Here is a 25,848-nt window from a genome sequence, read left to right as displayed (position 1 = left end):
ACATAGGAAATGGAACTAAAAACACGAGGAAAGTGCACCATTAATTTGCCATTATTATCCCGACACTTAAAAGAAATATTGATTGAAACTTATGTATGGTGTTGTCGTTCTATAATACATAAATTTGATTGATTGAGAATAATAGAGGTATTGTTTCTTAATTTTATTTGATGAATGAAATCACATGTTTCATTTGGTTATTTGGTTGGGTTTGAAAGTGTGCAATTTCATAATTTCAAATGAAATGCGAAATCATTAGGAGTCAATCAACAATTATGTTATATAAAGGAAATGTTTTATTCCAAGGGTATTCGATTTTTAATCTATCATGTAATACAAAAGAAGCATCATTTAGCAATGACAATGGCAAGACACATCGTTTTAAAATGTTAAAAAATTATATTGCTAAGATAATATAATATTGGTTTTTAGCGATGCATAATTTATTAGCTATTTATAGCTAATAGCCGTGTTTGACATGCAATCTTGAAAGCTTCTTGCTTTTAATTTAAAAATAAAAAATAAAAAATAAAAAAATAAATATAAAAACCATTCGACAAATAGGTCCTTTTAGTTATTACCTAAAACAAAAACTTCAAATCTAAGAGATACTTCAAATAGCATTTGACAAAAATCTTTATAATTTTACAAATTGACTTGATACCTTTTTTGTAAAATCAATGACTTTAGATAAGTTATTTTATGTAATTCTAAATTTTTTTAAAGCTTCAAGCTATGTTTGTAAAACGTTTATATACAAATTAATATAAAATTGCATTTTAGTTTATTCATTTATAATATTAATACAACTATATTTCCATAAAACGATTTAGAAAGTTTGTATTAACTAAAACTATAGTTTACTAGGATTATGATTTTACCTAAATGTCAAAAGTTGTGACCTTGAGAGTAAAGCAAGTTAGAGACAAATTTCGGTAAGAAATTCCATCAACTACCAAAACACCATGTCTATCACATGTAATGTAACTGACAAGTTCACAAATCATGAACACCTACCTACCTCAATTACCATACAAATCAAATAAAGTCCAAGTCCACACATTTACATTTATTTATTTATACACACCAAAACCAAAAATAAAAGAATCTGAATCGTATACACAAATCATTATTTATAGTAACCTCCCCCACCCTGATAAGGAGGAGGGTAAGGTTGTTGACCTTGTGCAGTAGTGCTGTGTGGCCCCTCCCAACCTGGGGGGCCATACTGGGGTCCACTTGGACCCAGTTGTTGGGTCGGTTGAGGGGGGTAAAGATACCCCCCACCACCACCACCATCACCACCACCACCACCGCCGCCTGGTTGTGATGGTGGTTGTTGGTAGTAAGGTGGTTGAACACCGAGACCGGATATTTGTCTTTGGACATCTTCCACCATTTCACGACACTGCATGCTTCGCGTCATTGCAAAGTCACTTGCTTGTTGTTTTATGTTGCTGATTGCTTCCTGCATGTACAATAATTATAACATAAAAATATAAATTTTAGTGATTAGATATATTAATATTAATTATTATTCAAAGGCTTTTGTTATCACCTGAAGAGTAACATAAAACTTCAGTCCTTCATTGATATTCTCTTTGATTTCTCTATACTTGGCTATAGCTCCTTCAATCTGCTTATAACACTTCTCACAAGAAGCTGCACACCAAATGTAATATAAAATAAACAAAAAAAAAATGATAAATATAAAATATTTTATTAAGTGGATGTGGGACCTACCCGTGTAGTCCTCAATGTTAAAGGTGCTTGCAAACTGGTTGTTTTGTGCCTATATATGGAAGACAAGTAATTAGAATTCGTTTTTTTTTTTTTTTTGTTGAAAATGAAATAAGAAAGAAGACCTGAATATGAAGCAATAACTGCTCTTGTGCCTGAAGATTTTTTGATATTTCTTCACATATATTATCATATTTTGTTATCTCTTTTCTAAAAAGATCCTCGTATGATCCAGTAGATGTCATCAATTTTGGGAGTATATCATCCTAAACCCAATAGACACACAAATGCAAACAAAACCATTATTAAAATTTAAAAAAAAAGAAAAAAAAAAAAAAAGTAGAGTCATTTTATCATTAATAAATACCTTTGTCTTCATATCTTTAAGCATGTCCTCTAGACCTGCCCTTTGTGCACCCAAAGCCTCTAATTGCCTCTACAAAAGTCACCACAATATATTTTAAATAAAAAAAAAAACAATTAAGAATTTTATGTCATAAATATAAATGATTCCTTTTTATGTTACCAAGCTCTGCTTCAGGGCCCCTACTACAGCATCTTCATTGGCATCCAAAGACATTATTGGTCTTCCCAAACTTGGAAGGGCAGTTTCTATCTGGGAAAAAAATAATGATGATGAATTGATGATTTCTAATTGCTTGGTTTAAAGGATATAAAAAGTCAACAATTTAGTCAAAGTTCAAGAAAGCATACAGGACGAGTATCTAGAATAGCCATGAGTGCCATGTGTCCCCTTACAGATCGATCAATTTTTCCATCACTATCTGCAGCTTGCTTCAGATTCGCAGCAAATCCATTTAATCGATCTTGTAAATTCTTAGTCAAAGTATTTGACTGAGGTCTAGTCCATCGTGTCCCAAATTGGCTTCTAAATTGTCCATCTTCTGTTGCTTCTTTCTCAAGTAACTCCTCGGTTTGAACAACCAATTCATGGTTTACTCTTCTTAGATCATGAAGCTGTTGAAGCTCACCTTGTAAGCCAGCTGGACCTCCGCTAACTTGCACCGCTTCCACATCTTCCCATAAAGCTGGTGGCAACACAGAATGTCCTTCTAATGCGAGAATCGAATCAGGTAAACTCATCTCTTTGAGGTGGACTCTAGCAAGCTCACTCCCTTGTTGCAGTTTCTCAGCTTGAGTTCTGATGACATCATCCACCATTTCAGTGTATCTTGAAAGAGCTTTTGCACTATTGTCAGGTACAAGAGTTGCAAACATCCTTACTTTACTTGCATCCAATAAATCGTTCATGTTCATTGATTTGACCAATGAGAATGCAGGAAGAGGAGGGAGAGAATTAACTGGAGGTACTCTTAAAAGATAGACTCTGTCGTTCTCTTTCATTGCCCTATCTAAATTGAAGTTAAGTTTGGTTTCTAGCTTGTTGATTGAATCGAGGATTTGTTGTGAAGTACCCCTTGGATATGACTTCTTGGCTTCGGATAATGCAGTGATGCCACTGTTGATTCGTGCAATTTCTTCACCGATTTCTTCTTTTTCATGAAGCTCTAGGCTATACCTGTAACAAGCTTCTGCATAGAACAAAGTTGCCTTTAGCTGAATGTGAGAGATCCATGTCTTGTCGAAGTGTTGATTGAGTGGTGTGACATTTAGTGCAGCTACTGCTTCCTCATAGTAGAGACCCGCCTATATTTATGTAAACTGTTCTATAAGACTGTAACCATTTAACCAAATGCAAGTACTCTTTTCTTTGAGTTTGTGGATCAAAAACTGCTTATAATAACTTTTGATGCAATAACATGCAATGCAGAAAGATTAAGACGCTTATATGTGGAAAACCAACACTGACCTGTCTTGAAATCTTGGCACAAACACCAGGAGTGCTTCCTTTAGCAATTGTGTTCTCAAATACAGATTCCTGCGCTTGAGCAAGCATCAACCTCTCCAACATCCCCGCACACTCCATTGAAACATCCACAGTAGTTGAATTCCCAATTGAGGCCTTTGTTGCCGCATTATCCCTCAAGTAAGCAAACGCACCAGCGGCTGCTATAAACGAGTGCGACGCCTGCCGTCTCCCTTCCACCGTCGAACGATCACAAGCCAATCCGATCTGACTGTGCACCGCCCCTAAATTAAACAAAATCGCGGCCTTCTCCAGGTGAATATTCTTTTGTGACGCCTTGTTCCTGTTCTTAAACGCATCATACCACGTGAAGGTCACAGAGTTCACATGATCCTTGTCAGGAGAGATTGGAAACCTCGATTCAATAGTGGTTAGGGCTTTGATGTAGTTCTGGAGGAGGTCGCGACGGGTAGAGAGGGAATCGGCGGCAGAGAAGCGCTCAATGTTGTTCCGCATCTCCTTTAGGGTTTCGAGGTCGTCTTCTAGGTTCTGAGCCTCGCGTTCGGAGTAATTGAAGACTATGTAGTTGCGGAGAGGGCGGTAGAGATCGACCCCGACGGTTTTCTTCTCGGGGATTGCGAGCATGATGTTCGTCGCCGACGACGATGGAGCAGCCATAGCTCAATGAATCAGTCGATGATGGTGACTAGCAAGTCAATGATTTTCATACAGATTATTGCGCTTCAACCAGCGTCGTGATTGATCTTGCTTTCTGCGATCAGAGAATAAACGACGATCTTCGATCATTCCAACTTCCATGTCAGATGGATGAGAATTGAGACGGGCCGATACTAAAAAAAATAAAAATAAAAAGCCCATTACAAGTTTAATTAAGATTCTAAATGAGTCGTTTTGTTTGTTCCCAAAAATTTTAAAATGAATAAAAAAAATATCACGAAATTGTATCTTTTTACATACCGATTGGTTTGCAGAAAATTAAATTTGAATTAATTTCAAATTCTGTTGGCAGAAAACAAAAATTGTAATACACATAAAATGACATAATTGTTTTTTTATCTGTTTTACTTAATTTAATTTGTTTTCAACCTTATATATAAACATATATTATATAAACAATAAAAATAATATTTTTTTTTATTAATTAAGCATTTATGTCAGTGGAGGCAGAGGTGGTGGTAGTGGTGGGTGGGTGGTGATGGTAATAGTGATGGCGATGGCGGGTGGTGGTGGTGGTGGTGGCGGTGGTATGTGGTGGCGGTGGCGGTAACGGTAGTAAGTGAAGGGGCGGTTTTACCTAGGTGTTCAGTGTGGCAACGGCAAAAACTAGTTTCCACGTACGCAGCGGAAACAAATTTCGATTTTCGATTTTTTTTACCTATTTTCCTTCACCGGCAACACCTTGTATATATTCTTGCGTCCGCCCCTAAGTAGGTGGTAATGGTGGCAGTGGCAGTAAGTGGTTGGTGGTGACGGTGGTAGTAGCGATGGTGGGTGGTGGTGGCGGTGGTAGGTGGTAGCGGTGGTGGCAGTGGAAGTGGTGATGGAGTGGTACGTGGTGGTGGTGGCGGTGGTGGTGGTAGGTAGTGGTAAAAGCGGTAGTAGGTGGTGGTGGCGGCGATGGTAGGTGGTGGCGGTGATAAGTGGTGATGGCAGTAATAAGTAGTGGTGGTAGGTGTAGTGGTGGTGGTAGGTGGTAGGTGATGTTGGTGGTGGTAGTGGTGGTGACGATGGTAGTAGTAGTGGCGGTGGTAGGGGTGGGGGTGGGGGTGGTGGTGGTGGCGGTGGTGATGGGTGAGTGGTGGTGGCGATGGTGGTGGTGATGGTGGTAGAAGTTATGTTATGAAATAAAACAAGGGTAATAAGGTGAAATGTCATTTTCCTTCAAAGTATGGAATTAATTCCATCATCTTCTTGAATGACAGTGCTTTTCCCGTATTCGATGGAAAGTTTTTTCATTTAAGATTCCAATTTCATCATACAAAGTTGAGCCAAACAATAGAATGAGGTGGAATTAGATTCATTTGCTATAACATCCCGACTTCCAGGTACAAGTTTTAAGCATTATATGAAATATTGATGGACCTACTCGATGAGTTGGTTGCCCCCAACTCGTCGTGTAGAGACAGGTTAGCCCGCGTGGAATAAGGGATCTACTCGACGAGTCGGTGGACCCGGACTCGACGAGTAGGTGCTGGGAGATGAAACCCTAATTTTAGGGTTAGCACCCTATTTAAAGGACCTTAAGTCCCTTCCTCCAGTCCTTTACCACCCCCTTGATGGCTGAGAGAAACCCTAATCGATATTACCTTGTTCTTGAGTGTTTATGAGGTTTAAAGAGTGATTTTGGTGCTTTGTGTGAAGAAGGTGTGAAGTATAAGAAACTTGGAGCATAAAGGAGCTTGTGGATCTGACTCTACTTCATCTTGGCATCATTTTGAAGGTAACAATTCGTTACCTTGGTTTATCTTTAGCTAAATCTCTTCATGGTTGGGTTTAGGGCTATCTTTAGCACATTTGGGAGTTATTTCGAGTATTAGGGCAAGATCTAAAGTTGTAACTTCAGATCTGGACTCCCCTTGGTCCCTATAGCCATAAAGTTATGAGATTTGGCAAGCTTGGGCCTTTCCCTTTGAGTTAACCTTTTCCTTAGTCTAGTTTTGGAATGTAGGACCATGCATGTACGTAAAGTTTGCAAATTTACGTGGAAACCATGTCCTAGGAGGTTGGATCTGCAATATGGAGCTTTGGGGTGGCTTAAAAACATTTGTATAAGTGATGGACTGCATGAACTCAACGAGTCGCTTAGCCGAATAAGCGATTCGGACGAAGGTTTCTCGTATTTGATTCTGCATGAACTCGGTGAGTCAGTAAGAGGACTTGACGAGTCGGTTAGGGTTTTCCCCGACATCTGAACACGCATGGACTCGACGAGTTGGTTGGAAACTCGGCGAGTCAATTAGGGGTTTGGGTGACTTTTGAGTTCTTAAGGAAATCGACGAGTTGCTAGTTGCACACAGCGAGTCAGGTCAACATGGACTGTTGACTTTGCTCGTTAACTTTGACTTTGACCAAGGGTTAACCAGTTTGACTTCTGGGGGTATTTTGGTAATTGGGAATTTATGGAAGTGAACCATTAGCGGATGTAGGTGTTGGACTTGGAGTTGCATTTGGTGGAGTTTGACTTTATCACTTCGAGCTACTTGTGAAGTAAGTTTTCCTCACTATACTTAAGGGTCTAAGGCACCAAGGCCGCCCCTTTTGGATTGTTATCCTGATATGTTATGTTAGTATGATCTGTTAGATCAGTATCCTGGTAGAGAGGATGGTATTATGCTATTATGATTTATTAGATCAATATCCCGGTAGATAGGATGTTTATTATGTTGTTATGATCCGTTAGATCAGTTTGTCTATCTATAGACTGTTATATGATTATCTGTTATATGTGCACATGTTTGATTGGTGGCTGAGGCTTATCTGTTTTGTGCGAGAGCCAACAGACTTGGGCATTCCAACCCGATGGTTGTGGGTCGTGATTATTCCATCCTGAGGATGATTGGACTTGTAGTATGTGGGTATTCCAACCTGATGGTTGTGGGCCTGGGGTATTCCATCCCGAGGATGAATGAACCCATAGTATGTTGGCATTCCAACCTGATGGTTGAGGGTCTGGGTTACTCCAACCCGATGGTTGACTGGACCCATAGTATGTTGTTTGTGATTATATGTATATTGTTATGTATATGGGTATTTTGGGGGAACTCACTAAGCTTCGAGCGTACAGTTTCAATTTTGGTTTCAGGTACATCATATGGTCGCGGGAAGGCGAAGGTGTGATCGTACAGCTCCGCACATTTTATGATTTTGATTTATGGGATACTCTGACATGGAAATATTTTGAAAACACTTTGTAATAATTGATGGTTTTGAAATGTTTTAAAAAGTTTAAATTTGACTTAAATTTTATGGATGTCACAAGTTGGTATTAGAGCCTTAGTTTGAGTGAATCGGAGGAACACTCGTGTGAATCCAGTCTCAAAATAAGGAAAGATTTTCTAAAATGGTTCTCAAAAGATTTTCAAAATAATTAAAAGAGGATGCAGAGCATACGATCAGCTGGAGCCAGTAAGTAGACCCTAAAATTGTTGGAATAGTGTCTAAGGTTGCAACTATATTTGGCAAGTATTTGACCTGATTGTGCATGGTCCTTTTGGGTTGCCTTCACCATAGCAACTTGACAGGATGATTTATAATGAGAGAAGAAATATTATTAATATATTATGAGAATAATATAAGGAATAATAATATTGTTATTTGATTAATATAAGTCATAAATTAATTGGGAATTAATTTGGTGACTTAGAGTGATTAATTGAATAAAGAGGCATAAACTGTCAATTGTATGATAGTTGTACTTTGGGCTATGATTCCTTATGAATCAGGGAGTGGACGATTTTAGGGTTAGGAAAGGCCTAGAAATCGTCCAAGGCTTATCAATAAGGAGATTGGATTTCTTAGGGCCTAATTTATCCAATTAGGGTTTAAGGGTGAAACCCTAGGAGGCTCACTAGTATAAATAGACCCTTAAGGCTAAGAAAACTGGCATCCTTGTGATTGAAGAAACCCTGGCCGACTTTTCTTACCCTCCCCTCTCTCTCTAATCATCCTCTTGCTAAGTTGGTGTTTGTAAGCCATTAGAGGAGTGACATTTGTGACTCTAAGCTCCAAGGACAAGAAGATTCAAGCAAGCAATTCAAGGTAATTTTTCAGATCTGATTTCATGTGTTATGATATGAATGTTTTCATTAGATCTATCAATCAAAGTCTTGGATACATTGCATGTTCAATTAGAGAAACCTAGATCCAAGCATTAGGGTTTATATGTGCACATATGAATGTTCTTATGGCTCAAACCCATCAGTGGTATCAGAGCCTTGATTGGTTTCTATTGAATTGATGCATTGGTTGCTTGATTGTTGATTGCCAAAATCGTTTTTGTCCTTCTGCCTGATGAACTCGGCGAGTAGGCCTCAACTCGGCGAGTACATTGTGGTAATCGGCGAGTTCGAGCGTCAGAAGGAGCTAGTTTCGGGATTTCTTGCTGTTTATCTTATGGAAACTGGCCTTTATCTTAATGGGTCAATATAAATCCGATTTTAACACATATTTGAATATATCCTTGACCTAATTCAAGATATTTACCAATTAATTGAATAATAATTTCCTTATGTGATAATTGATTGATTATTTTAATTGAATTGGTAAACTGTTTTGCAAGAAACATTTAAATAAATCAAATATAGATAATTATGAGGTTAAATGGTTAATTTGAATTATTTGTTATTTGATCCCTTATGTTTTAAAAGGTTTAAAATTTGTCCTCAAGTTTTGAAATTTATTTTTTGTGATTAAAAGTTTAATTTAGACAATTTAAATTTCAAACCCTAGAATTTTACAAGTTTAAAATTCAACCCTATACTCTATATGATTACAAGCTTAATATATATATATATATATATATATATATATAATTAAAATGCTAGTCTTACCGTTAGTAGGCCTCATTCACGAAGCCGATCTATAAGGTGGGTATAAGGTTGCGGCCTATAAAATGGCGCTTAATGGGTGTACACTCACACCCACCGCTTGCTTGATCGGTGGAGGGTCGTTAGCCGAACAGGTAGGATAGGGCAACCTCATCTTCTCATTAAAAGTATAATATTGAAATACAAAGTAACTACATGTTTTTCAAATTCCCAATCTTAGTTACTTTAGGAAAAGTGAATTGATTCAATCCCATGAAATTACACTTTGCACCCTTGCTAAGAAGTTAGTGGAGCGTATGTGGTTTACCGACACACTAATTGGTTTTAAGCATAGGTGGCAAAGGGTGATTCATTGTTTATCATAGTTCGGTGGAGCGTGTGTGGTTTACCGGCACATCGAATAGGTGATTGTTACAATGAAGGCACCGTGTAGATTTGCATGGTTATTCACACCCACTTTGTGATCCTCGGCATCCCAGTCACAAACGAGAGGGGCATATCGAGATTTAAACATGCCATTGAAAAGTTCAATGAATCTCATCGAAACCTAGGAATTCTCAATACATTTAGAACTTAAGGTTATGTTTTTCATGGTGGAGAATTAGTGAATCGTCATTCACTTACCTTCAAATTGTTTGCATGTTGGATTACGGCATCCCTTTTCTAATATGTAAATATTGTTGTTGGATCCTAGCCCTAATTTTTCTTATTGAGTGATAATTAGGGATTCAAATTGTAATCTATCTTTGTCCTTTCTATTTGTAGATGTCGAACGCGAACAACGCTGCTGCTAGTTCATTCACATTGATGAGCCTTTGCCAAAAGGTAACTTTCGATGGAACGAACTTTAGCGAATGGATAAGATACATTCGCACGATTGCTCGCTACGAGGACAAGGAGTATGTCCTTGATGAGAAGCTCGAGAAGATCAATCCATAAATCGCTACTCCGGCTAAAATGACTGCTTTTGAGACTCATGAACGTGATGTGACGAAGGTTCATTGCATCATGATAGCCACAATGAACGTCGAATTCCAAAAGTCCTATGAGGACATGTACCCGTACGAGATGCATCAAGACTTATTGGAGAGATACCATCAAAACACGAGGCAGGAACGTTACGAGATCTTCACTAACATGATCTCCGCTAAAATGGGACATGGAGAATCTCTAACCGTGCACTTGCAAAAGATGCAAAGGTATGTCGATCGTCTTCGCAAGTTGAATGTCAACTTTGGGGAAGATTTGGCTATCGACATGGTGCTTCATTCCTTGCCTCCGTGTTACAATCAATTTAGGATGACCTACCACATGAACAAGGAAGAGGTCACCCTAAGTAAGATCCAAGGTCTCCTAAGGGTTGCTGAGAGCAACCTCAAGGACAAGTCTGTTGCACCAACTCCCAATCCACCCGCTGCTCCTGTTTTGGCAATTGGGCAAGGAAGGGGTAAGAAGAGGAAGGCTCCGTCTAATAGCCACTACAAGGGAAAGTCCCGAGATGGTTCCTCTTCTAGTGGGACCAAAGTTGATCCTGCTAAGCCCAACCCTAACCCAAAGGTGGCAGAGTGCCACCACTGCCACAAAATAGGGCATTGGAAGAGAAGTTGCCCAGAATACCTGCAAGCCATCAAGGAAGGAAAGATCAAGCCGTCTTTCGCAGGTATTTACACAATTAAATCTAATGATTCATCTCATACTATTTCTTGGGTCCTAGATACTGGGTGTGGTTACCACATTTGTTCTGAATTGCAGGGACTAAGAAGAAGTAGGGATGTGGAGCGTAGAAGAATAAATCTAATCATGGGGAACAAAAGATCGTCGCCTGTGACCAAGATTGGAGTGTATTCTCTAGTGCTTAGTAATGGATTATGTTTAGATTTGAATAATTGTTTCTACTCGCCAGAAATGGCAAGAAACATCATTTCGTTTCATGGTTTGTTTAGACAAGGATTTAGATTTTCTTTTAATAATGAGAATGGTTCAATTTATGCTTATCTAAATGTTGTCTTATATTTTGAAGCAATGCCATGTAATGGAATTTATGAAACTGTTATGATTATAGATAATCTAGGAAATGATGTTTTGTGCATGGATTCTTCCAATAGTATGGATAAAGCATCCTTGTGGCATTGTCGTCTTGGACATGTCAACAAGAAGCGCATAGCCCAACTCCAAAAGGATGGAGTTTTGGAGTCATTCGACCTTAGGGAAGATCACACATGCGAATCTTGTTTACTTGGAAAGATGACCAAGTCACCCTTTACTAGCACATGTGAAAGGGGTGAGGGTTTATTGGACCTCATACATACCAATGTATGTAGACCCTTTAGATCAACCAAAAAGGATGGGAACCGCTTCTATGTGACTTTTACCGATGACTATAGTAGATATGGGTATATTTACTTAATCAAGCAAAAGTCGGAAACATTTGAAAAGTTGAAGTGGAGAATCAATTGGGCAGGAAAATCAAGATGATTCGATCCGATCAAGGAGGAGAGTACCTAAGTCTTGAATTCCACGACTATCTCAAAGAATGTGGAATAGTTTTGCAATTGACTCCACCTAGGACACGGCAGTTGAATGGTGTGGCAGAAAGGCGTAATCGAACCTTGTTAGACATGGTTCGTTCTATGATGAGCCGTGCTTCACTACCTATCTCATTCTGGGGGTATGCCTTAGAGACTGCCACCCATATCCTTAACGAGTCCTTACTAAAAAGGTTGCCAAAACACCTCACGAGATGTGGACAGGGAAAGCTCCCTCGTTAGCACATATCAAGGTTTGGGGTTGCGAGGCTTTCGTAAGACGAGATACTCACGACAAGCTCGAACCTCGTAGCGAGCGATGTATTTTCATCGGCTACCCGCAGAAATCCTTTGGATATCTCTTCTATATACCGAATGACAATGTTGTCTTCGTTGCGAGGAGAGGGGTTTTCCGAGAGCGAGAACTCATAAGCCAAGGAGACAGTGGGAGGCAAATCGAGCTTGAAGAGATTCAAGAATCGATTGATGAAGGAACCTCTACCGCTGGCGCCCAACCCAAGGAGGAAACTCCGGTTGAACCGATTGACGAGTCCTTACCTCTTAGACGTACCGAAAGAGTTAGAGTTCAACCCCAGTTTTATGGTTTTCATATTACTACCGAAGGGTACACGTATATTAGTGATGGTACAATAATAAATCTAGATGAACCTAATAGCTATAAGGAAGCCATGGCAGGCCCGAAGTCTGCAAAATGGAAGGAGGCAATGGACAACGAGATCCAATCCATGTATGACAACCAAGTTTGGAATTTGGTTGATAATGTGCCCGGACGTAAGACCGTTGGGTGCAAATGGATCTTCAAGAAGAAGACCGACGTGGATGGAAACGTACACACATATAAGGCGCGATTGGTTGCGAAGGGCTTTACTCAAACTCCCGGAGTTGACTATGATGAGACCTTCTCACCAGTTGCGAAAATAAAGTCTATTAGAGTGATGATTGTTATTGCTGCATTTCATGATTATGAGATTTGGCAAATAGATGTCAAGACTGCTTTCATTAATGGGAAGTTGGCTGAGGATGTTTACATGGCTCAGCTAGAGGGTTTTGTTGATCCGAAGCATCCAAATAGAGTGTGTAAGCTTGAGAAGTCCATTTATGGACTTAAGCAAGCGTCTCACAGATGGAATCTTTTCTTCGATGAGAAAGTCAAAGAGTTTGGATTTGTACGAAGCGAAGATGAATCATGTGTATATGTCAAAGCCAGTGGGAGTATAGTTAGCTTCCTCCTTCTGTATGTTGATGACATACTACTCATAGGAAACGACATCCCAACACTGCAGGAGGTTAAGTCCTGGCTCGGGAAGTGCTTCGCTATGAAGGATCTTGGAGAGGCTTCCTATATTTTGGGAATAAGGATAGTTAGAGAACAAAGTAAGAGACTAATAGGACTTAGTCAGAACACTTACTTGGATAAAATGCTAAAGCGTTTTAGTATGGAAAATTCGAAGAAGGGAGAATTACTGATACAAAGTAATGCCAAGTTGAGTAAGACTCAAAGTCCGAGTACCGAAGCTGAAATAGTAGAAATGAGCCGAGTACCATACGCTTCCACAGTTGGCTCAATCATGTATGTTATGACTTGTACTCGCCCTGATGTAGCCTTTGCTTTGAGCATGGTTAGTAGATATCAAGCGAACCCTGGCAGAGCCCATTGGATTGCGGTCAAGAATATCCTTAAGTACCTTCGGAGGACCAAGGAATGGTTTTTAGTCCTCGGAGGGAGTGATGACTTGAAGGTGCGAAGGTATAGTGACGCCAGCTTTCAGACCGACAGGGACAACTACCGTTCGCAGTCGGGCTGGGTCTTTACCCTAAATGGAGGAGCAGTAACTTGGAAAAGTTCCAAGCAGGAAACCGTAGCTGATTCAACGTGCGAATCAGAGTACATTGCAGCGAGCGAAGAGTCGAAGGAGGCAATATGGTTGAAGAACTTCATCGGTGATCTTGGAGTTGTACCTGCCATAAAGGAGCCTATGGAAATTTTATGTGATAATGAAGGAGCAATTGCCTTGACCAAGGAACCAAGGGATCATGGTAGATCTCAACATGTCGACAGATAATATCACTTTATTAGACATCGAGTAGAAGAAGGACAACTCGTGGTTAAGAGGATATCATCAGAAGATAACCCAGCAGATCCGCTTACGAAGGGACTGAGCAGGGTTAAACACTTGCAGCATGCTAGGAGTATTGAGCTGAAGGATGATATTAGTTTGGATTAGATATTAGAAACGTGTAATAGATAAATGTAATTAACATTTGATGATTAAATAAAGGAGTATTATTTATGAGTAATGTTACTGTCTTATGTTAATTGTTTAGCTATTGTTTCACTTTGCATGTTTTGACTTCCATAATAATTGAGTTTATTAAGAATAATCGAATTATTCAAACAATCCACAATCGTTCATATGTTGGAAGTAGGTATGAATGAAGATTGTCATGAATTGGTGTGTAGATTGTCTAAATGGTATTAGACATAGCAAAAGTTTGTTGCAACGTTTGTAACATCCCAAAATTCAAGGCCAAAAATTTCATTTTTAAATACATTATTATATAAAACCATCAGTAATAAAACATTCATATTCATATCTCATGTCAAAACCAAAGTGTCAATAATCAAAGCATTTTATCGTAAAACCATATCAGAGTGTAATCCCAAAGATCTCTTGTGCAGAAAACATAGTGTGATGCGCTGCGATCAAGCCGACTCCTTCCTTTGAAAACAAGTACCTGAAACCAAAACTGTAAACCGTAAGCACAAAGCTTAGTGAGTTCCCCCATCATACCACATACCATACAATCATATAATGAACAACTAGGAGATACGGGCCTCGCCCACACTCATGGAGATACGGGCCTCGCTCACACTCCGCTAGCTGGGAGATACGGGCCTCGCCCACACTCCACTATCTCTGAGATACGGGCCTCGCCCACACTCAGCTACTAAACCCTAACATACAAGTATATACAATCATATACTGAACAGCTAGGAGATATGGGCCTCGCCCACACTCATGGAGATACGGACCTCGCCCACACTCCGCTAGCTGGGAGATACGGGCCTTGCCCACACTCCACTATCTCTAAGATACGGGCCTCGTCCACACTCAGCTACTAAACCCTAACATACAAGTATATACAATCATATACTGAACAGCTAGGAGATACGGGCCTCGCCCACACTCAGCTACTATCATGTAACAGCCCGGAATCTCAGGTATTGTTAAATTATGTTTTCGGGGTGAGTTAAGAGGGGACTCGGCGAGTTGGAGCCTAGACTCGCCGAGTAGGATCGCAAACTTGGTCGCGGGTTCGCGACTGGACTCGACGAGTCCGATATGGACTCGGCGAGTCTACGCTGTTTTGCGAAAACCCTAACCGTTCAAGTTTGGGTCGTATATAACGCACTATATGCCGTCATTGTCCGTCTTTTAGTCGACTGAGAAGAACCCTAAGCGGCTGTGGGCATCTGGAGCAAGATTGAAGGCCATTGGTGATTTGAAGAAATTGTGGTGCAAGGAGGAGGAGAGTCTTGGCTAAAGGAACTGCAAGGGATTCGAGTTCTGAGGTTTGGGGACACAGAGAGTGCGTTATTCAGGTAATATTTCGGATCATTTCTGTTATATTGATGTGTGTATGGATCTAGGGTTTATGGAACCCATTTGGTGATTAGAGGAATTATTGCCTTGTTACCCAAACGAATATAATCCTGTATTAGGACCTTTAGAGGTCCAGAAGGTCCCATGCTTGTGTATTTCGGAACCATACGGATCCCAGGATGCAGTTTGAGCGGTTGCATGGCATGGACTCGCCGAGTTCGATGAACAGACTCGGCGAGTAGCTTGAAGATTAACTGGGACTCGTCGAGTTGTTCTTCAGACTCGGCGAGTTGAGTCGGGGTGGCCCCGCGATTCTTCCAGGAGTAACTCGTCGGGTCAGGGAGGACACTCGACGAGTAGATAGGGAATCTCAGAGAGTTGGAGGACGTCTAGACTCGCCGAGTCGCCATGGCACTCGCCGAGTCCGGTCAAGTTGACCGTGGACCGTTGACCAGAGTTGACCTGCATGTAATTTCTTAGGGTCAGTTGTCTTGAATGATAAGAGTATTAATAAGGGGTATATGGTATTATAGGGAGTCTGTAGCTCGGCGGATCGAGCACGAGTGATTTCGAGATTTGCTAGCTTTCGATATTCACGAGGTGAGTCTTCTCACTATACTGTACCCGGAAGGGTTGACTGTGTGACCGGAAGGTCAGATATGATATATGATATGTATGCTATATGTGGTAAGCTGTTTGTTATATGCGCTATGTGTGTTATGGGCCGGAAGGCGATTATGTTATGGGCCGGAAGGCGTTGTGTTAATGACCGGAAGGTTAGGGCCTGGAAAGGCGTACGTGCGTAAGTTGTATATTGGGAAACTCACTAAGCATTTATGCTTACAGTTGTTATGTATGTGTTTCAGGTACTAGCGAGGACCGTGGGAAGGCACCAGCGTGATCGATACACACTGAAGGATGCTTTCATGATCTTGGGATTGATACAATTTGTATTTTTATGACACTTAAAATATTTATGCCTTGTTTTGAATGAAGATACTTTATTTTTTTAAAATGAAAAATTTGTTTGAAAAATTTGCGTTGTTACAATTGGTATCAGAGCCTTGGTTTGAGGGATTCGGGTGCACCTTCGGGCGTAACTGAACTCAAACCGAGGATTTGAGGAAAACTTTTACAAATAAAGGCATAAACTTTTATGAATGAATTTTGTGGTGAACAAGAAAGAAGCAGTGTGTACGATCAGTCAGCGCCCGAACGGTAAAGATCCCCAAAATACCTTACAATATTATATGATATGAATTGTTATGCATGCTAGAAGACTAGGTATTCATGATAGGACTAGAATGGCCTGATTTGTGATGCCTTAGTCTAGGGAAGTCTGCCGATATGAGATGCTTTGCTAGTGTGCGAGTAGATAGTGCATAACCGAAGTAGAGTACTCACTATCCGGGGTTTGGGGAGGAATATTTGGGATGAATGCTGATGCGGTGTGGTCGGTAGTATTGGGCCCGTACTACCGAAGACACCGGGTCAGTGGGAGACCCAAGTAAGAATCCCTGGATATCGGAGACTGAGTAGGGTTGCGTTATCGAGTGCGATTACACTCGAGGGAGTCTCTGATAGTTTTATGTTGTATTTCAGAGACATCATGGTTAGACCAAGCCACGGAGCGAGTTCGAGCGGTGTGAGTGACGAGGAGATTCGTCAGATGATTCACGAGGAGGTAGCAGCGGCGATCCGGGCTGAGATCCCGGAGATGTTTGGGTCTATCAAGACCACCCTGATGGAGACGTTTGATGAGCGGTACGCCGCATTGACTGAGGCTGCAACCGCTGCAGCTACCGCAGCTGTGGCCGCTGCTAGGCCACAGGGAGGGGACTCGTTGCTGTTCCGAGAGTTCAGCAACACGAAGCCACCAGAGTTCGATGGGATGCAGGATCTGATTGCTGCGATGAGGTGGATCGCGGATATAGAGGGGTGCTTCTACACTTGTTCATGCCCGGAGCACCTGAGGGTATGGTTCGCTTTGAACCAGCTCCGTCTGGGAGCGAAGGACTGGTGGAAGTTCGTGACGGCGAACTTCACTTTGGCAGAAACTACAGCAGTGACATGGGAGGGGTTTACTGCCATGTTCAGGGATGAGTACGTTCCCCCGGTGGAGCGGGAACGATTGGTTCAGGAGTTCTTAACCCTCAAGCAGGGTACTGACTCGGTGGCGGCGATCACGCGGAAGTTTCATGAGAGGGCGATATTTTGCCCCGAGCTGGTGTCCACAGAGCAGGCTCGGATGAGCCGGTATTTGGGTATCTTGAGGAGGGATATCCGGGAGTTTGTGTCAAACTCCACCTATCATACTTTTACTGAGCTTCAGGCGAATGCCAGGAAGCGTGAGATCGAGTTGGAGACTCAGGCCAGGGAGGAGGCCGAGTCTCAGCAGGCAGACCGGCGGCCGGCTCAGTCTCAGCCGGCAGCCAAGCGGACCAAGTCCGCCGATACGAGGACGGGAGGTTCGAAGAGCCGCACTTGCGGAAAGTGCGGCAAGGGTCACGATGGGGCGTGTCGAGCCGGTGCTTGCTACAAGTGCGGCAAGGAGGGGCACATTGCTAGGGAGTGCCCCAAGGGGTTTACGGTTTGCTTTCATTGCAACCAGACCGGCCATCGAAAGGCCGAGTGCCCTCAGCTTCGTCAGGGATCTGTACCTACTACCAGGACTACTGAGACTCGACCGGTGAAGGTCGAGGCCCCGAGAGCTCGTGGGAGAGCCTTTCAGCTGACTGCGGAGGAGGTCCGCGCTGCGCCCGATGTCGTGGCAGGTATGTTGTAATTCATGTATTTACTTTAATGTCGAGATGTTATGCTTATGTTGTTATATGCGTAGGTACTTTCCTTGTGAACTCTGTGCCTGCCTTAGTGTTATTTGACTCGGGTGCGAGTAGGTCCTTTGTATCTTTAGCCTTTAGTCAGCATATCAGCGTTAATCGTGAGTCATTGAGTCGACCTTTGAGAGTTTCTATAGCTGACGAGAAATTGATTTATGCCACGGAGGTTCTTCGGGGATGTGTGCTAGAGATTTTCGGGGTTGAGTTCCCGATTGACCTGATTCCTATTGCGATGGGTGACGTCTGTGTCATCGTGGGCATGGACTGGTTGAGCCGATTCGGCGCTGTCATCGACTGTGAGCGTCAGCTGGTGACTATACGAGACCATAGTGGGGGAGTTCTTTCGGTGTACGGCGAGGGTACCCGTTCGGGATCTGCTTTTTGTTCGGCCGCTAGGGCGAGGCAGTGTCTACAGCAGGGCTGTAAGGGTTTCGTGGCGTATGTGATGGATACGCGGGAGGTTTCCGAGAGACCGAGGTCAGTGGAGGAGGTCCCAGTAGTGCGTGAGTTTCCAGATGTTTTTCCCGAGGAGCTGCCGGGAGTACCTCCTGTGAGACAAGTAGAGTTTGGTATTGACCTGGTTCCGGGGGCCGCGCCTATTGCTAAGGTGCCTTATCGTCTTGCACCTCCAGAGATGCAAGAGTTGTCCTCGCAGCTCCAGGAGTTGCTGGGGAAGGGATTCATTCGGCCGAGCAGTTCGCCGTGGGGAGCACCTATTCTGTTCGTCAAGAAGAAGGATGGTTCACACCGGATGTGCATTGATTACCGGGAGTTGAACAAGTTAACGGTCAAGAACCGTTACCCGTTACCGAGGATCGATGATTTATTCGATCAGTTGCAGGGAGCGTCTTGGTTTTCCAAGATCGATCTAAGGTCAGGATACCATCAGGTGAGAGTGCGGGATGAGGATGTCCAGAAGACAGCGTTTAGGACGCGATATGGGCATTATGAGTTTGTGGTGATGCCTTTCGGGCTCACCAATGCCCCGGCTGTGTTCATGGATCTCATGAACAGGGTATGCAGGCCGATGTTGGATCGGTCAGTGATTGTATTTATCGACGACATCCTGGTGTATTCGAGATCTAGAGAGCAGCATGAGGAGCATTTGAGGGAGGTCCTTGAGGTATTGAGGTCGGAGAAGCTTTATGCAAAGTTCTCCAAATGTGACTTCTGGTTGCGGGAGGTCCAATTTCTAGGACATGTGGTTAATCAGAAAGGGATATTGGTCGATCCGGCCAAGGTTGAGGCGGTGATGAGTTGGGAGGTGCCGAAGTCACCCTCTGAGATCAGGAGTTTCCTTGGGTTGGCAGGGTATTATCGGAGATTCATTAAGGATTTCTCCAAGATCGCAGTGCCGCTCACCAGATTGACCCGGAAGGGTGTTGCATTCTCATGGGGGCCCGAGCAGCAGACCTCCTTTGAGACACTTCGCCAAAGGTTGTGCGAAGCCCCGGTATTGGCTCTTCCGGAAGGGATGGAAGATTTTGTAGTATATTGTGACGCATCGATTTCGGGACTGGGTGCAGTGTTGATGCAGAGGGGCCATGTGATAGCGTATGCATCAAGGCAGCTGAAGCCTCATGAGGCGAGATATCCCACGCATGATTTAGAGTTGGGGGCAGTAGTGTTCACTCTCAAGATTTGGCGTCACTACCTGTACGGGGTTTGATGTACGATATATACGGACCATAAAAGCTTGAAGTATTTGATGGATCAGCCCAACCTAAATATGCGTCAGAGGAGGTGGTTGGATGTAGTCAAGGATTATGATTGTGAGATCCTGTACCACCCGGGCAAGGCTAATGTGGTAGCCGATGCATTGAGCCACAGGGCGGAGAGCACTCCATTGCGAGATGTATGCTTGAGACTGACTGTGATGACCCCAGTATTGGATGCTATTCGTGGGGCACAGGCCGAGGCGGTGCGGCCAGAAATGCATAAGAAAGAGCGGGTTGTGGGGTTGATTTCAGAGTTCGTTAAGGATGGGCGAGGGCTTATGACGTTTCAGGGTCGAATCTGGGTACCGTTCGTGGGCGGTACGCGTATTACTTTGATGGAAGAGGCTCATAGATCGAAATTTTCGATCCATCCCGGTGCTACGAAGATGTATTTGGATTTGAGGAAAGAGTATTGGTGGCCCTGTATGAAGAGGGACGTCGCATGGTTCGTTGAGAGGTGCTTGACCTGCCGTAGGGTTAAGGCCGAGCACCAGAGACCGCATGGCAAGTTACAGCCATTGGAGATTCCCGAGTGGAAGTGGGAACAGATCACCATGGATTTCATCACCAAATTGCCGAGGACTGCCAGGGGAGTTGATGCAATTTGGGTGATTGTGGATAGGTTGACGAAGAGTGCACACTTCCTTGCCATCAGTGAGAGTTCTTCAGCGGAGAAGTTGGCGGAGATATATGTGAGAGAGGTGGTATCTCGGCATGGGGTACCGATCTCGATTGTTTCAGACCGTGATGTGCGTTTCACTTCCAGGTTCTGGAAGAAATTTCATGAGGATCTGGGTACTAAATTGCATTTTAGTACCGCATACCATCCCCAGACAGACGGTCAGAGCGAGCGGACGATTCAGACGCTGGAGGACATGCTTCGAGCGTGTGTGTTAGACTTCGGGGGTAGCTGGGATGCATATTTACCCTTAGCAGAGTTTTCCTACAACAACAGTCATCATTCGAGCATTGGTATGCCACCTTTTGAGCTGTTGTATGGTAGGAGGTGTCGGACCCCCATTTGCTGGGGAGAGGTGGGACAGAGAGTGATGGGCAGCACGGAGATCGTGCTTCAGACGACAGAGCAGATTCAGCAAGTTAGGCAGAGGTTATTGACTGCCCAGAGCCGACAGAAGAGTTATGCAGACAGGCGCCGATCCGAGCTTGAGTTTCAAGTCGGCGACTTCGTTCTCCTGAAGGTCTCTCCTTGGAAAGGAGTGATTCGATTCAGGAAGAGGGGCAAGTTGGGGCCCCGATATATTGGGCCATTTCGTGTGATTGCCAGGATAGGCCGGGTAGCCTATCGGTTGGAGTTGCCAGCGGAGTTGGGACAGATCCACGACACCTTCCACGTATCGCAATTGAGGAAGTGCATAGCCGATGAGTCGGCAGTGGTTCCATTAGAGGACATTCAGGTGGATGCGAGCCTGAATTATGCCGAGAGACCAGTGGCCATCAGGGATCGGAAGATCAAGGTTCTGAGGAATAAGGAAGTACCTCTGGTGTTGGTCCAGTGGCAACACCGTAAGGGGTCGGAAATGACTTGGGAGCCGGAACGTGAGATGCGGGAGCAGCATCCGGAACTATTTTCAGAGTGAGACTTCGACGGTGAAGTCTAATCCAAGTGGGGGAGAGTTGTAACAGCCCGGAATCTCAGGTATTGTTAAATTATGTTTTCGGGGTGAGTTAAGAGGGGACTCGGCGAGTTGGAGCCTAGACTCGCCGAGTAGGATCGCAGACTTGGTCGCGGGTTCGCGACTGGACTCGACGAGTCCGATATGGACTCGGCGAGTCTACGCTGTTTTGCGAAAACCCTAACCGTTCAAGTTTGGGTCGTATATAACGCACTATATGCCGTCATTGTCCGTCTTTTAGTCGACTGAGAAGAACCCTAAGCGGCTGTGGGCATCTGGAGCAAGATTGAAGGCCATTGGTGATTTGAAGAAATTGTGGTGCAAGGAGGAGGAGAGTCTTGGCTAAAGGAACTGCAAGGGATTCGAGTTCTGAGGTTTGGGGACACAGAGAGTGCGTTATTCAGGTAATATTTCGGATCATTTCTGTTATATTGATATGTGTATGGATCTAGGGTTTATGGAACCCATTTGGTGATTAGAGGAATTATTGCCTTGTTACCCAAACGAATATAATCCTGTATTAGGACCTTTAGAGGTCCAGAAGGTCCCATGCTTGTGTATTTCGGAACCATACGGATCCCAGGATGCAGTTTGAGCGGTTGCATGGCATGGACTCGCCGAGTTCGATGAACAGACTCGGCGAGTAGCTTGAAGATTAACTGGGACTCGTCGAGTTGTTCTTCAGACTCGGCGAGTTGAGTCGGGGTGGCCCCACGATTCTTCCAGGAGTAACTCGTCGGGTCAGGGAGGACACTCGACGAGTAGATAGGGAATCTCAGAGAGTTGGAGGACGTCTAGACTCGCCGAGTCGCCATGGCACTCGCCGAGTCCGGTCAAGTTGACCGTGGACCGTTGACCAGAGTTGACCTGCATGTAATTTCTTAGGGTCAGTTGTCTTGAATGATAAGAGTATTAATAAGGGGTATATGGTATTATAGGGAGTCTGTAGCTCAGCGGATCGAGCACGAGTGATTTCGAGATTTGCTAGCTTTCGATATTCACGAGGTGAGTCTTCTCACTATACTGTACCCGGAAGGGTTGACTGTGTGACCGGAAGGTCAGATATGATATATGATATGTATGCTATATGTGGTAAGCTGTTTGTTATATGCGCTATGTGTGTTATGGGCCGGAAGGCGATTATGTTATGGGCCGGAAGGCGTTGTGTTAATGACCGGAAGGTCAGGGCCTGGAAAGGCGTACGTGCGTAAGTTGTATATTGGGGAACTCACTAAGCATTTATGCTTACAGTTGTTATGTATGTGTTTCAGGTACTAGAGAGGACCGTGGGAAGGCGCCGGCGTGATCGATACACACTGAAGGATGCTTTCATGATCTTGGGATTGATACAATTTGTATTTTTATGACACTTAAAATATTTATGCCTTGTTTTGAATGAAGATACTTTATTTTTTTAAAATGAAAAATTTGTTTGAAAAATTTGCGTTGTTACATATCATCTATATCATAACACAAACATACTATCAGACATACATGGGGTGTCCGAACTACCCTTCTGTCCTAATAACCGAACTCTACTACTATCACATATAACATATCATGCCAGCACATAACATATCAGGTAGTAGCAAACCTAGATGATATCACAAAGACAATCATCTAACATACAACTCCTACTGGTGGGCCAGCATTGTGGCCGTAGACCCACCGCTACTGGAAGGTAACTCACCTCACACTGCTGAAATCCTGAAAACACAATCCCACACTTGCTGAAGTCCCACAGACTCGACCCCAGCTGTTGGCTGATAGATTCCCGAAACGAGCTCTAATTGCAAAAAGAACCCAACCACCCTCTTGGTTGCGGTGGCGACACGAGGAGGCGGCAGAAACGGACGGCGTAGCGGCAACAGCAACAACCTTGGCCACCGGCGATGGGTAATACAACCGTGAAAGAAGGTGGAAGACGGACAGGAGGCGGCGGCTGGAGTAGGCGTCGGAATTGCAGCAAAGAAACACCGGGACAGCAGCCATTGCTCCTTGTCGCTTGCAACGGAACAACAACAGCATTGATGCTGGCTGCCGGGGATAGCGGCGTTTGCATGGCAAAGCAGCGGCGGCCATCGGCTGTGAGCAGCACCGATGGATGGTTTCGCTGGAAGTAGAGTTCATCGGTCCTCTTGGGTTTTTGGGGGTCCTCTAAGCCGCTCATGGTGTCACCGGAAGCAGGCGGAGACTTGACCGAATCGGAAAAACTAGGAGAAGGGGGAGCGGCGACTGCGGAGTCACAAGGTGGTGACGGCAGTAGAAGATCCGGAGATGGCGGCTGAACAATGAGGCTAGGGTTTGGGGTTATGGAACGCTTTTACACCCGACACCCTTATAAACTTTCTTCCATAATGGCATAAACGACCCCTCCATCTAGAAATAATTTCAATTTCACTCCAATAATTACCTAATAAACCCTGACCTCTATAATTCCTTTCATATTAGGTCCGGCAATTACCAAACAGTCCCTAAGCCTCCAAAATATCTTCAAATTAAGTCCCCATAATTTACCAAGCAACCCTCAATATCTTAATTATGACATAATCAACCCTTCCACCTCATTTCTTTTTAAATTAAGTTCAAATAATTACCACGAAGCCCCTGTCTTCATAAATATTATAAAATGAGTCCCAAACTCACGTTTTTAGCCCCCAACTTCTAAAAATATGGCAATTACTCCTCGAACCCAACACCCCGTATATATATATATATATATATATATATATATATATATATATATATATATATATATATATATATATATATTTTAGGCTACCATTCGTCCATTAATTTATTTATTTATTTAATAAATAAACGGGGCTTTACAACGTTCATGAGTGCTTATGAACTAGTTTTGAGCATTGGAACAAAACCGCGCTTGCTAGAATCACCTTATGGAATGTGACGAAAAGGTTGATCGCAAGACGATAATATCATATGGTCTTAAAACCTAGATATATGGTTTGTTATTTGTTAATTGGTTGTACATTGATAATGCGAAACCGCATCAGTAAATTGATGTTATAAAACGCATTGTTGTGTATAGTTGATTAATGAATAAGTAAATGCATATAAGTCGAAGTTTACCTGTTACTTTTATCCTAAGAGGGTAAAAGCGATATCTCGGCCGCTCGATGATTTGATTTGACTTATGTGCCAGGCCCGATCAGAACTAAATTGATGTGTTCAATTAAGTTCTATGTCAAATAAATCTGAGATCGAGAAACCAACTGCTGGAAAATTGATTCCATAGAATTGTCTGCATGATATCTAAACAGAGGACTGTACGATCCCTTATCTAAAGGACAGGACAGGACTGATAAGATCAAAGTTTGACAGCGTCTTTGAGAGCTACGATTGCTAATCGGATTATGCTTGTGTATATAGTTACTAGACTTATCCAAGTGGGAGACTGTTTGAATAGTGTCTAAGGCTGCAACTATATTTGGCAAGTATTTGACCCGATTGTGCATGGTCCTTTTGGGTTGCCTTCACTATAGCAACTTGACAGGATGATTTATAATGAGAGAAGAAATATTATTAATATATTATGAGAATAATATAAAGAATAATAATATTGTTATTTGATTAATATAAGTCATAAATTAATTGGGAATTAATTTGGTGACGTAGAGTGATTAATTGAATAAAGCGGCATAAACTGTCAATCGTATGATAGTTGTACTTTGGGCTATGATTCTTTATGAATAAGGGAGTGGACTATTTTAGGGTTAGGAAAGGCCTAGAAATCATCCAAGGCTTATCAATAAGGAGATTGGATTGCTTAGGGCCTAAGTTATCCAATTAGGGTTTAAGGGTGAAAACCTAGGAGGCTCACTAGTATAAATAGACCCTTAAGGCTAAGAAAATCGGCATCCTTGTGATTGAAGAAACCCTGGCCTACTTTTCTTACCCTCCCCTCTCTCTCTAATCATCCTCTTGCTAAGTTGGTGTTTGTAAGCCATTAGAGGAGTGACATTTGTGACTCTAAGCTCCAAGGACAAGAAGATTCAAGCAAGCAATCCAAGGTAATTTTTCAGATCTTATTTCATGTTTTATGATATGAATGTTTTCATTAGATCTATCAATCAAAGTCTTGGATACATTGCATGTTCAATTAGAGAAACCTAGATCCAAGCATTAGGGTTTGTATGTGCACATAGGAATGTTCTTATGGCTCAAACCCATCAAAAATATCATACAGTTATTGATTTTGTTATATGTTAGAGCATCATGCTAGAACTAGGCTAGGGATCTTCAGGAATTGCATGATAGAATTGTATGATTGTATGATGCCTGATAGCCTAGGGTTTTCCTTATATGAAATTGACATCATTACTGCAGTTGCTTAGTGTATGCATCAC

The 25,848-nt window shown here is 42.8% G+C and overlaps 1 protein-coding gene across 1 annotated transcript; it reads right to left on the bottom strand.

The window, feature by feature from the left end:
• Window positions 1-930: 930 nt before the first annotated feature.
• On the bottom strand, window positions 931-4,418 carry LOC145066185 (vacuolar-sorting protein BRO1-like). Its single transcript, XM_079013394.1, has 8 exons — window positions 3,572-4,418; window positions 2,455-3,408; window positions 2,267-2,356; window positions 2,108-2,176; window positions 1,866-2,006; window positions 1,744-1,792; window positions 1,559-1,662; window positions 931-1,468 (listed from the first exon to the last, which is right to left on the bottom strand). The coding sequence occupies exons 1-8, from the start codon at window positions 4,244-4,246 to the stop codon at window positions 1,130-1,132; spliced, it is 2,421 nt and encodes an 806-aa protein (XP_078869520.1). The 5' UTR covers window positions 4,247-4,418; the 3' UTR covers window positions 931-1,129.
• Window positions 4,419-25,848: the final 21,430 nt, after the last annotated feature.

Source organism: Lactuca serriola, chromosome 8, assembly GCF_051521515.1.
Source record: "Lactuca serriola cultivar US96UC23 chromosome 8, Lser_US96UC23_V15, whole genome shotgun sequence".
Taxonomy (NCBI): Eukaryota; Viridiplantae; Streptophyta; class Magnoliopsida; order Asterales; family Asteraceae; genus Lactuca; species Lactuca serriola.
Note: the sequence above shows the minus strand (reverse complement) of the source record. Positions and strands in the feature narration are given on the sequence as shown.

Coding starts and splice junctions, on each gene's coding strand:
- LOC145066185 (XM_079013394.1), bottom strand. CDS start 4,246: ATGGCTGCTCCATCGTCGTCGGCGACGAACATCATGCTCGCAATCCCC. Junction 1,663..1,743: donor TAACATTGAGGACTACACGG/GTAGGTCCCACA, acceptor TTTGGTGTGCAG/CTTCTTGTGAGAAGTGTTAT. Junction 1,469..1,558: donor AGTTTTATGTTACTCTTCAG/GTGATAACAAAA, acceptor TTGTACATGCAG/GAAGCAATCAGCAACATAAA.